This window comes from Vigna radiata, chromosome 5 (assembly GCF_000741045.1).
Source record: "Vigna radiata var. radiata cultivar VC1973A chromosome 5, Vradiata_ver6, whole genome shotgun sequence".
In the NCBI taxonomy this organism is placed as follows: domain Eukaryota; kingdom Viridiplantae; phylum Streptophyta; class Magnoliopsida; order Fabales; family Fabaceae; genus Vigna; species Vigna radiata.
In genome coordinates, this window is record NC_028355.1 from 32,231,111 (window position 1) to 32,243,528 (window position 12,418).

General features: G+C 33.5%; 3 protein-coding genes across 3 annotated transcripts; 1 reads left to right on the forward strand and 2 right to left on the reverse strand.

The window, feature by feature from the left end:
* Positions 1 to 1,141: 1,141 nt before the first annotated feature.
* LOC106760958 (beta-fructofuranosidase, cell wall isozyme) lies at positions 1,142 to 4,150 on the forward strand. Its single transcript, XM_014644411.2, has 7 exons — positions 1,142 to 1,359; positions 1,486 to 1,494; positions 1,614 to 2,482; positions 2,579 to 2,737; positions 3,249 to 3,484; positions 3,597 to 3,687; positions 3,805 to 4,150. The coding sequence occupies exons 1-7, from the start codon at positions 1,179 to 1,181 to the stop codon at positions 3,982 to 3,984; spliced, it is 1,725 nt and encodes a 574-aa protein (XP_014499897.1). The 5' UTR covers positions 1,142 to 1,178; the 3' UTR covers positions 3,985 to 4,150.
* An 831-nt stretch (positions 4,151 to 4,981) lies between these two features.
* LOC106760615 (nucleosome assembly protein 1;2) lies at positions 4,982 to 7,601 on the reverse strand. The gene is made up of 9 exons (XM_014644034.2): positions 7,484 to 7,601; positions 7,336 to 7,367; positions 6,812 to 6,907; positions 6,354 to 6,446; positions 6,071 to 6,208; positions 5,802 to 5,983; positions 5,543 to 5,726; positions 5,418 to 5,449; positions 4,982 to 5,299 (listed from the first exon to the last, which is right to left on the reverse strand). The coding sequence occupies exons 1-9, from the start codon at positions 7,521 to 7,523 to the stop codon at positions 5,197 to 5,199; spliced, it is 900 nt and encodes a 299-aa protein (XP_014499520.2). The 5' UTR covers positions 7,524 to 7,601; the 3' UTR covers positions 4,982 to 5,196.
* Positions 7,602 to 8,795: 1,194 nt separating this feature from the next.
* On the reverse strand, positions 8,796 to 12,081 carry LOC106762096 (glyoxylate/succinic semialdehyde reductase 2, chloroplastic). The gene is made up of 12 exons (XM_014645806.2): positions 11,907 to 12,081; positions 11,761 to 11,842; positions 11,566 to 11,631; positions 11,333 to 11,408; positions 11,203 to 11,258; positions 10,798 to 10,882; positions 10,568 to 10,628; positions 10,189 to 10,241; positions 10,032 to 10,102; positions 9,861 to 9,933; positions 9,238 to 9,342; positions 8,796 to 9,150 (listed from the first exon to the last, which is right to left on the reverse strand). The coding sequence occupies exons 1-12, from the start codon at positions 11,986 to 11,988 to the stop codon at positions 8,980 to 8,982; spliced, it is 981 nt and encodes a 326-aa protein (XP_014501292.1). The 5' UTR covers positions 11,989 to 12,081; the 3' UTR covers positions 8,796 to 8,979.
* Between the last annotated feature and the right edge of the window lie 337 nt (positions 12,082 to 12,418).

The following is a 12,418-nucleotide window of genomic DNA, read 5'->3' on the forward strand; positions in this document are numbered from 1 at the left end:
TGATTTAAATTTTGATTGAAGGCTTTACTTTTGAAAGAATTTGAATGCAATCACGAGAAATGAAATATGAATGTTGAAATGGATATAGATGGATTGAAGTAATGGTAGAAGAAAATCTTGAAAGTTATGGTCCAAACATAAAGTTGGCAACCAAATCAGTTTGTCTAGCTATTGTAGATAAGCACAGCATTATTCTGAGTTTTAGGTAATGTCAAAAGTGATTAAGCACGAGCAGTTGATGAAAAAAAGAAGATTCAAATTATCCTCATCAGGTTTAAATATACAACGTTGTTGAATTTCATGTGTTCGTTATGTGCAAACCATGTTTTCTGGATAAGTTCAGTTCACTGGTTTTCCACTGTTTCTTTCAACTTGCAAGATTATCATTAAATATCACGAAAAAAAAAATACCTAAAAGAACACTCATTGCCAAAACTTTTCTCCATCTCTTTTATCTCTTTCATTCAAAATTATCTTCTTGTTTATCAAATTAATGATGATAATATTATTATTGCTAACATGTAATATCATACTATTAGTTAATTTTGACTTATTAATTGAATTGAATATCATTATAATAATATTAAACATTTTAAAAATATTAAGATAGACGTGTGCAAGTTGCGAACCAACTCTCCTAAGTCAAGAAAAAGAAAAAAAAAAACAATATATTGTATTTTATTGACTCTCTGAATCTAATGATACAGTAATAATCATGCTCTTAAATGAATATGGATCTATAAAAAACTGCACCTTCTTTTATTTGACTTTCGACATTAATTTATTAGCAAGAAACCTAAAAATCAATACATTTGTTTCCTAGAAATGCTGCTTCTATGACGTGATCTTTGAATTTTCTTTCTAAATATTTGTTAAGAACCCTACAAATGACTCAGATTTGTGTCATATCCCATGTGCAAATTTCAACAATAGCCAGCAGATTTTTCCATGCAGATAGGATCCAGATGCAATTCAGTCCAAAAGTCTTTCTGACTCGTTTTCAGTTTTTTTATTTATTTGTGATATACATGGTTTTGTACAACTGTCAGTGTTTTGTTTGACGTTTTAAAAGTCAAACTGCAACACTGTTTACCAAATTGTGGAAGATCCGAATCTATATAAGTAGATGCACGAAACATAAGTTCCCCACAATTCACTGCATTCCATTGAAAACCTCCATGGCTATCTCTGCAATTTTCTTGTCTGCTGTATTCTTTCTCATCTATGGCAATGGCGTTCTTCCCATTGAAGCTACCCACCATGTTTACAGAAATCTTCAGACTCTTTCTTCTCACTCCTCTGATAATCAACCTTACAGAACTGCTTATCATTTTCAACCTCCCAAGAATTGGATAAACGGTACAATATAATCCTACAACATAAGACAGTCTTAAGTACTCAATTTGCTGTGGTGAATATTTTATATCTCTAACTACTTTTCATTTTGCTTCTTTTTTTGTATGCTATGCTGGGGACATTCTGCAGATCCTAATGGTTAGTTTTATTCTCTGTCATATACCTTGGTTTATGCTCTATATATGTATAAAACATGCATGTTATAGACAATATATTATGTTTTTTGTTGGCTAAGTTGTACGTGGGTTTTTGTGCAGCACCAATGAGGTACAAAGGACTTTATCATCTGTTCTATCAATACAATCCAAAAGGTGCTGTTTGGGGAAATATAGTGTGGGCCCACTCAGTATCAAAGGATTTAGTTAATTGGACTCCATTGGATCATGCCATCTATCCTTCTCAGCAGTCTGATATCAACGGTTGTTGGTCAGGCTCAGCAACTACCCTTCCTGGGGGCAAACCAGCCATTTTATACACAGGAATTGACCCTAACAATCACCAGGTTCAAAACTTAGCCATACCCAAAAATTTCTCTGACCCTTTACTAAGGGAATGGGTTAAGTCACCCAAGAATCCTCTAATGGCCCCAACTCAAGCTAACCAGATAAATTCTAGCTCGTTTAGGGACCCCACCACTGCTTGGAAAGGCAAAGATGGGTACTGGAGGGTGCTGATTGGAAGCAAAGTACACAGAAGGGGTACGGCAATTTTGTACAAAAGCAAAAACTTTGTGAATTGGGTTCAAGCAGACCACCCCCTTCATTCAGCAGAAGGCACTGGGATGTGGGAGTGCCCTGATTTCTATCCAGTTCTGAATAAATTTCCATTGACTACTGGCCTTGACACATCAGTGAATGGTGATCATGTTAGGCATGTGCTCAAGGTTAGCTTGGATGATACCAAACACGATCATTATCTGATTGGGACTTATGACTCTGAAAAGGATATCTTCACTCCGGATAGCGGATTTGAGAATAGTAAACCCATTTTAAGACACGACTATGGAAAATATTATGCCTCAAAAACCATTTTTGAAGATGGACAGAACAGAAGGGTCTTATTCGGTTGGGTTAACGAATCCTCAAGCGTTGCTGATGATATCAAGAAAGGATGGTCCGGAATCCATGTAAGTTGAACTTAGTTTCTTCATTTGTTATTATATTTTTAGAAGAAATTCTATGGATTGGTTTGTCGATCCAAATATTTGAATATATATTTGCAGACTATTCCAAGGACCATTTGGCTTCATAAATCGGGGAAACAGTTGGTGCATTGGCCGGTTGCTGAAATTGAAAGCTTGCGTGTGAACCCTGTCCACTGGCACTCCAAAGTGGTCAATGGTGGTGAAACTCTTCAAGTGACCGGTGTTACTGCGGCACAGGTAGTTTTTACTACATGTTAGAACAATCTTTTCAGAGAAATATACATACTATTACTCTATATCTGCAACATGTTAAATCTTGCATTTATATTGGTGCAACATTATGCATATAATACATAAACCGCATTATGTATAAGCTCAACAAGGACTTTTTTTAAGTTAAAGCATCTGCATAGGGAATAGTTCAATGATTATATGTATTCAATCTGAATATACTATTACTCAATATCAAACTCAGTATATATAATATACAATAGTTACTGTAAAAGTAAACAAAATTATCATTCATATTGATTTATGGTTGAGAGATACATACTTCATATAAGGCGATATTTTGGCAGTTTTCAAAGTTATTAATTATGGTAGCAGATTCTCGTGAAAAGTTTTCAATCATTAATTAGACTGGTGACTGGAAGAATAAAGGGAAAATTATATTCATAATATAGATAGATGAAGAGAGAACATTATCCTGTGTATGAAAGTGGGTGTTCTAAGTGGTTATTTGCGGCAGGCTGACGTTGAAATTGCATTTGAAGTAAATGGGTTTGGAAAGGCGGAAGTATTGGAGCATTGGGAAGATCCTCAAATTCTGTGTGGTCGAAAGGGTGCAAACGTAAAAGGTGGTTTGGGACCCTTTGGTTTGTTAGTTTTTGCTTCTCGTGGCTTGCAAGAGTACACAGCAGTGTTTTTTAGAATATTTAGATACCAAAATAAAAATTTGGTTCTCATGTGCAGCGACCAAAGCAGGTTTGTCCTTCTCTTTTATCAAACTTTGTTACTAGTCAAACTTGAGATATACTCCAAAACCTCTCTCTCTCTCTCTCTCTCTCTTATTTATGCAAATTTAATACTTTGACAGGTCTTCTTTGAATAACGATAACGACAAGACAACCTACGGAACTTTTGTGGACGTGGACCCTCTTCGCGAGAAGCTCTCTCTGAGAACTTTGGTAAGTTGATGACGTAATTCATGAAACCATACACACAAAGTTTATTACGAAAAGCATGTTTGTCGATTAGATTTTCTTCAATCATAAGAGCAAATGATTTATTTTTGACATTCACAGATTGATCACTCGGTGGTAGAAAGTTTTGAAGGCGAAGGAAGAGCGTGCATCACAGCAAGAGTGTATCCGACGATAGCAATCAACGACAAGGCACGGTTATATGCTTTCAACAATGGAACTGCCTCTGTCAAGATCACAAAGTTGAGTGCTTGGAGCATGAAGAAAGCAAAAATCAACTGAAACCAATTCTATATTCCATTGAAAAGTCAATTCATTTGTAGGAGGAACCGTAGGAAATTCAGAATCATAGTTTGTCATTTTATCAGTGTTTGCGATTTCATTACTGTACTTCTCTTACAGTATTATTTAACAAGAATAATGTAAACACGTTCTAGATGGCTATTAAGTACTTTTTTTTTAATCTTTTATTTAAAATGAATCACTGAAAGATTATTAGCATATGCGAACATTTTCCAAGGATCAAACTTCTTCATCTCACTAACAATTTAAAATTACAGAACTAGAAATTTTAGTAAAAGAAAAAAAATTGAAAATAGAAAAAATGTTGGAGAGAAAATTATATATGCACAAACCCTTTTGTAATACAATTATTTATAATAACAAAAATTTTAAAAATATTTAAGAATATATGAAATCAAATCTAAATGACTAAGTTAAACTGAATATTTTCTTAATTATGCCAGCTAAAATAGTATTCTTTTTTGAAACACTGAAAAAATTACTTCAGTCATTCAGGTATTATATCTGTATTTGTGTCTAAAAATTTCATAAGCTAAATATCTCAAATAAAAAAGACAATTTCCTTAACTAGGAAAAGGTGTGAGAGAAGAAACTTATCAATAAAATGTAGATAAATCAACTAAAAATCACTTCGCATTAGTTTAATGAGAAGTAAGTAATTTTATGTCAGTTTTTTTCTTAAAGATGGAGAAACTAAGTAAGTCCATGTCATTTCTTTACAAGAAATTTGTTATTATAAAAATATATATTATGAATATTCACTCTTTGTGTGTATTTTGAACGTTAAAAAGTCATAAAATATATTATTTTCATTTTTGACTATTTTTTCTAAATAATTTAGTTAATAATACTATTTATTAATATTTAGAATAAAATCAAAAAGAGAAGAAGAGAATTAATACTTACAGAAAAAAATATTAGAAGTGAGAAGTAGAATAAGACTGCTTATGATTTTTGAGTTTACTTAGATGTTCTCAGAAGGCAATCATAGGAAAACCCAAGCAGCAAAAATGACCGAAATAGCCCTCACATATCTACACTATTTATACACAGCAAAACATCACTGACACTTGCACTAAGGAAGTGCCACCAATCTGCAGTTTACACCAACAAAACACTGTTTACCAAGAACAGTAACATGGTTCAAGAATGAAGTCAGAATGTCCCTAAACTATGTCCCTTTTCATACCATCACTTCTTCATCTTCATATATTTCACAAAAAGCTGTTTGTCTGTAAACTCCCCCGTGAACCATGACACAGCATAAGGAATGAGTTCGTCCCGAATTACACACCTGCATTTCCACACATGAACAAAAATCAATCTCAATAACACAAAAATCACAGAACAAATCATTCAAAAAGGTCTTTTCCATCAAAACCAATGGATCAAAAGTAGAATAAGTGACTTACCCAATGTCGTAATCCTTCCGGATCAATTCAATCTATCCAAGAAAGCATCAAAAGCAATGGTTAATAAACATCATTTGATAACTTTCCATTAGATAATAGATATATAGTTAAAATGAGAGACGTACAGGTAAATCATCTTCATCATCAATATCTTCATCATCCTCATCATGGTCAAGGGGAGGACTGAAAAAGTTGAAGAAACTTTTCTTTGTGTTTGTGAGGGGCCCATCATCGTTGGATGTTCTCCTTGCCATCATCGGAAGAACTTTTCTTGTCAGGCACATTCCTGGAAGCCAGTTAATCTTCGTCCTACAATGTTTAAGTATTAAAAACATATATCTGCAGAAAATGAAAACATAGATATAATTGACAAATATTTCTTACCCTTTGGCTTTTATTAACACGGGTCCATCCCTGTCAATGATATATTTCTTTTTTAGCGTAGAGGGTTCGAAATAAGGATTACAAGGAAAGGTAAACTCCAGTTTGAAGCCACCAGAATCGCAAAGTCTAAACGACTTTATATCTTCAAGATAATGGAGGGCCCCCTCGTCATCTTCAGTGATCTGAAAAAAGGGAAAAGAAAAAGTACATAATTAATTATCCTACAATCTTTTCAACTGTAGAATATATTTGAACATAAATTCCCTTACCAATTCAGCCAGTATATCTTTACGCTTCATAGCAGTTAGCCAGAAGTTAGGTATTCCAAACACTTTGTCCATGGCTTTTTCTGGTTCATCTTCATCTGTAAGTTCTTCATCTTTGATGCCCATGAGAACCTCAGACCTCTGTAATGAACAAAAACATATCAAATACAAAAAGATAGTATGTTATTATTCTAAGGGTGAGTGATCATTATTCCATCAAATCCTCCTCTTTCAGCACAAAATCCCATAAATCAGTAAGATATCTTACAAACAATGAGCAACATACATGTCTGTACAACAGCGCAATTCGCTTCTCGTATTTATCCTCCAACCGTGATAGCTCTTCAAAGAACTTATCCTGCACCCTATCAAATTCTAACTGCATTTGGAACAAAATCAGAATTCAGAACTTCACTTCTGTCTAACATAAAATGAAATTTCTAATTTGAAGAGGAATGGGAGTAGACTTTCTCTTACAAATAAATATATTGACTAGTGATACGTAGTTTTGAAATTGAATATAACCAAAGAGGTACATTATCTAAAACTAAAACGACTGGTGCAATTCTATGACATTAATTCTCTGAGAGTTGAGGATATTCTTTAACCAAATACTTGCTACATCTCAGCACTCTCCTCTGCTTGTTCAAGACAAAGGCACAACACATTGAACAAGACATAGACACTTCCACCATTTCAATTCTTGACATCACAACAACTGAATAGATGACAACAACATCAAACCTGAACTCCCATGAGATATTCCACACGATTCCTAACTCTTGGTGGTAATTGGTCCACGAAGTCCGCATTCTCCTCAACTGAAATCTGGGAATCGTCCTGTACAAAGAGTGTCAACAGGGTTATAGCTAAATCCCTGATTTGTTTCTTGTAACTTATTCAATTCAACATATTTAAACAGTTATAAACTGGTCATGTATTAGGCAAAGTTTTCATGTATAGACAAAACTTGCTAGTATAAAGTTAAAGATTCTTATATATATATCAACTACGAAATAAGAACAACACAAAAAAGCCAAAGTTGATAAAGGTTTATATATATCATACAGATCAAGAAAAAGGGTGAGAGAAAAGATTTTAAGAAACATTAGTTAAATAAAACTTGACGTGGGTAAATTTTTAAAATGCATTGCTCATTTCACACAGTATTATAGATATAAGAATACATCATCCAAAGTCCATAGTACAATTTCCTGTAGGTATTGAATCCCGCAAGAATACATTTATGCTTGCATGGTAAAACTTACCTTCATTGCATCAGTACTGTCAGGAGTAACAACTGCACAGAAATTCAAAAGTTCATAAATTTACGTTCCAACAACAGAAAAAAGAGAGTAGAATAATCAGACAGTTATAAGTGAGAGAAAGAAGAGGGTGGAAAGAGTTTCAAGATACCGCCGGAGTCAGGAGAAACATTGTCGGAGCCATCGGACATGGTGAAGGAATGAGTGTTAGGGAAGACTGCAAAGAAAGAAGAGAGAACGAATCAAAACAATGAATATTTTCTAAAATCTCTGTGTATATATAGCCTTTTCATTTGTTTGCAAGTGGTTAAGCAGTTGGAAAGAAAGTGTCTTTTGGCTCTTGCAATGAGTTCAAAGAACGTGCTGTGGAAGTTGACCGTCAAATATAGGACTTAGATTTTGGTTTAAGTTCGAAGATTCAGTTACAAAACAGTTAAACTAGTTGGTAGTTGGAAGTTCGTAATAACAGCTAATATTTTTGTTATACCAATTCATTGAATTATAAAACCTCAATAATCCTATTCGTTAAAACAGCTTATAAACATATCGTGATAAAAATAACATGTTTTTTTATAATAAATGTTTTATATTTAAAATAAAATTTTAATATAACTTTAAACAATATTTATAGTTTAAAATAACTTCATATTATAATATAAATTATTCATAGATCTATACAATTTGGATCTTGATTCAATTTGAATAAAAGTCTCTATTTTTGTCCAGAGAGTATAAAATTATCCTCTCTTTAGATAATTTTGGTTGGGATAACACATTTCACAAATATACATATAAGATTTTAAGTAACTATAGATTTTTCTTAGTCCATTTATCAGAAGAATGTGATTTTTCTTTCATGCTATGCATTACAAAAATCATTTTTAAAATAATTATATGAACTATTGCTAAGAATAAACTTAAAATACTCTATGCTTCATTTCAATTATCCTTTTAATTCTCATAATATCAACCACGTGGTCTTCAAAATGAAGATAGAAAAAATAATATTGAAGTATTCCATTAATTATGATAAGGTGGTGTTTATTTCTTCCTTCCCTCGTCTTCTCTCCACGCTCACTTAATTAATGTAACCTGAGAATGAAGAAATTAATTATTTTATAAACAATATTAAGAAAATAAGAGAAGTCAAATAACATTACAAATCAGTTTTTTTTTTTTTTTTTATTACTATTACAATTACAATATGAAGGAAGTAAGGAACTAAATATCTGCATTTATTGAAGACACATTTTGCAGTGCAATCAAAGATCATTAAACTAAGGTACATGAAGTTTAAAGTGCATGTTATACAGGGTTCTTATATTCTTTCAACTTTGTCTTGCACCATTTTGCAGTAAATGAAACCTACTTTTATACACAGATAACAAAAACTACTATATATATACTACCACACATATTACTTGGCCAGTATATTTTAATCTCAGTGAGAAGTTGGAGTGCTATGTGTTAACAGAAGTTTATTGAGACAATTTTAAGCAAAAATTTTAGATCATTGGAATATTCAAATATATATATTATACATTTGGGGAATGAATTTAAATGGGCAAGGCTCATAGTGGAAGTCTATACTTGATTAAATTTGCCTAACTTACTACACTGTTCAACTTCAACATGTTTGTAAGAAAGTCACTTGGTCTCTGAGTGCTGAAATTTGGATTTTAATGCTTCAATGACAGCTGAAAAGTCCTGATCACTAAGGCCATGGGATTTTGCAACTTTATATAACTCATTAGCAGCTGCTGCAATAGGAGTTGGTTGGGAAACAGACTCTGCTAACCCCAGGGCTAGTCTTAGATCCTGTCACCATTAATTTTGTGTGAGACAGCAAAAATATAAATCATCAAGTCTGAAAGGTATGAAACAGGAATGTCAACATTCACACACCTTCTGCTGATGCTTTAGGGGGAATGCAGTTGGGTAAAGTGACTGTATCATGGATGGACCTTTGATTGAGTACATTGGAGCACTAATAGCACCCTGTGAAACTACCTGCAAAATTGCCATTTCGTAGAGGCTCAACAGTTTTATAAGTAATCAGGACAATACTTTCTTATAAACTGTAGAGAGGGTCAACACACACATAGGTATTTATAATGGTAAGATATTATCCATTCTTATGCCAATTATAAGAAAGGCCTTTTGGAGTGGTATCAAAAGTAAATCAGTGAGAACTTGAGGCAGAATAGACAATATTTTACTATTGTGAAAATCTATGTGTGTTGACTCTCCCTACATAAACAACAACGAAGATGAATCTGAACATCAAAGGAAGAAAGATTCTGGCCAAATAGTTCTGCTAGGATTAGGAATAAAGTGAACGTAAACATGGACAACCTAGTAGAAAAAAATCATGTAGTCATCAACAAAAGTCTTACTTTGTCTTGAGAAAAAGAAAAATTATGTAGTAATCTATATAGAACAGTCTCCCCCAATAGGAAAACCAGTAAAATACTCTGTTGACCATATCAGGTGGGTTATATTTCATGGACATAGAAATGGCCAAATACCTGCACTAGTACATCTGGATCAAGGCCAACTTTCTCACCGAGGAGTAAGCCTTCAGAAAAGGATGCCATCATACTATAGATCATTGGAAAATGTAGAAAGAAATAGCGTCACTTAATCATTAGAGCAAAAGGATGAGTAACAGAAAAAGCACCAAATAAATTCTAAAAGACCTGCCCATGATCATGTTGACAACGAGTTTCATTGCAGCTCCATTTCCAACATTGCCAAGATAAAATTTAGACTGCATGGAAGTGTAAAACATACTTGAATTTGTTTTGCCAGGAAGATTATAGAATTTGATTTAAATTAAAAATTAGATATGTATACTTTCCCCATGATGTCCAAGAGAGAAGCAACTGTGTCATAAAGATATTTGTCCCCTGAAACATATTATATACATTGCCTCAGATTCTGTAAGAGCTCAATATTCTGGTGAGAATAGAATCTGAATGCATTCACAATTGTATGCAGTGTTAATTATGCAAATGAGAGCTATAAAGGGAAAAAAAAATCTTTAGAATGTGACCTGTCTATAAATTTATAATTTTAAATATCTGCAGCTACCTTGTATTGCAATAGGTGTTACAACTGACATGTCACATCTCAGCCCGAAATTTCTTCTTTTGAAAAAATAAATATCTCTTCACCAACAATTTTCCCATGCCAAATTGAATTAATTCATTAGTAGTTGAATAGTAATATTCACCTGCTGTAAGAAATATCAATTGCCCATCTTCTGCTGGCTTTTTTGAACCTGAAACTGGAGCCTGTGGGTACAAACAAATGGCATTGTAGGTGTTACGGTACAACTTACAACATCTTTTATCTAACTATTCAACTAAAGCAAGAAAGGAATTCAAACATATCTCCATTACATAGCACCCTGAATGTGCCATAAAGAATAGGTACGGATTAAAAACTATAAAAAAACTGCACCTCCAAAAATAATGCTCCAGTGGATTTTATGTGCCCACTAATCAATTTAGAAGTGTCCCCATCTACTGTTGAAACATCCACGTATCTGAATGAAAATAGATAAGGCATTAACCACAATACTAAGATCTATCTCTCATTTTGTCATTTTAAGTAAGTAAACAACTAAGCAGGCATATGGTGAACCAAGATATGCAATGTCTTTGTAACTACGGAATATGGTTAGTCTATAATCAAACCAGATATAGAAATTTTCAATGAAAAGATTAAGGAATGAAGGGGGTCAAAGAGGGGGGAACAGTTTGTATGTAGTGCAGAAAAGAGTCAATATCGATTTCAAATGCCATTATCTGTCAAATGGAAGCAATATACAATAAACAAAATTAAAATTGAGTTTAAATATATCACCCTTTCCCTGAACCCATTCCATTCACAGCTCCGTGCTTCCCACAAGCAACATCCAACTGATGTGAAACAGAGTTAACCAGCTTAGACACTAAAATCTAATCTTTAAAAAACTACAGCAAATTATACGCACTGCACTTTGAGGATCAGCAAGCATGGCAAAGGTGACATCGCAAGATGCTGCTACTTCCTCAGGAGAGGGTTTATATCTGCAGAAAACAAATACACAAGCTTTCAAACACACATCGAATTTGTAAATTTAGTTCTTCTCTTTATGAGTCTTTTCAAAAAGGCAAGTTTCACCCACAGACCACAGAAACACAAGTACGTCATTACAATCCTGCATCTGAGCATGAAAGAACTCACTTTGCTCCAAGGCTGATTAAAGGGTCACACTTGCTCTTGGTCCTATTCCAAATAGTGACATCAATCCTACAACAAGAAGAAATGCCAATTAATTCAAAGTGCAAAAAAAAAAAAAAAACAGGATGGATGCAGGGTGAAGAACAAATCAGGAATAAAAAGATATAGCACGAGAACTGCATTGGGAAAGTAACATACCCAGCTTTAAGGAGATTATGGGCCATTGGGGAGCCCATGATTCCGATGCCCAAAAAACCAACCCGCGACGGTGGCTCCGTTACTGAAACAGTATGAGTAGGGTCACTAGAAATTGAAAGGGAAAACGATGATAATAAAACACTTACTAGCTTGAGCTCGTGGCTTCATGATCATCATGGATGTAAGGTTCAAGTGACGGGGAATAGAAGAACAAAACGTGGAACACATCAGCACAGACTGCACTTTATCCCACACCACACCCGACACTTGTGCTCACTCTCAACACTACAACTATAGATAAGAGGGAGGCCAAGTTATTGTTCCTTTTTCCCTTTTACCCCTTCTCTTCTCCTCACTCTTTTACATGATTTTTCAAAATAACTTTTTTGAAATAATTTCATCCTTTAATAAATGCATGATTTTGGTCGAAAAAAAATATTATTTTGAGGAAAATTACAAGAAAAGATTAATACTTTGTTGAAAAATAAACGAATATCAACCAATTTATATTTGAACATGCCTAAAACTGATTCATTGTGGAATGAGAAAGTGTATACCATGTTGTAACTTGTAATTATAGATAAAAGATTACTAATTTCATCCTTACACATTACAATTTAATTTTGATAAATATATCTCCATTTGATTTGTTGAAAAA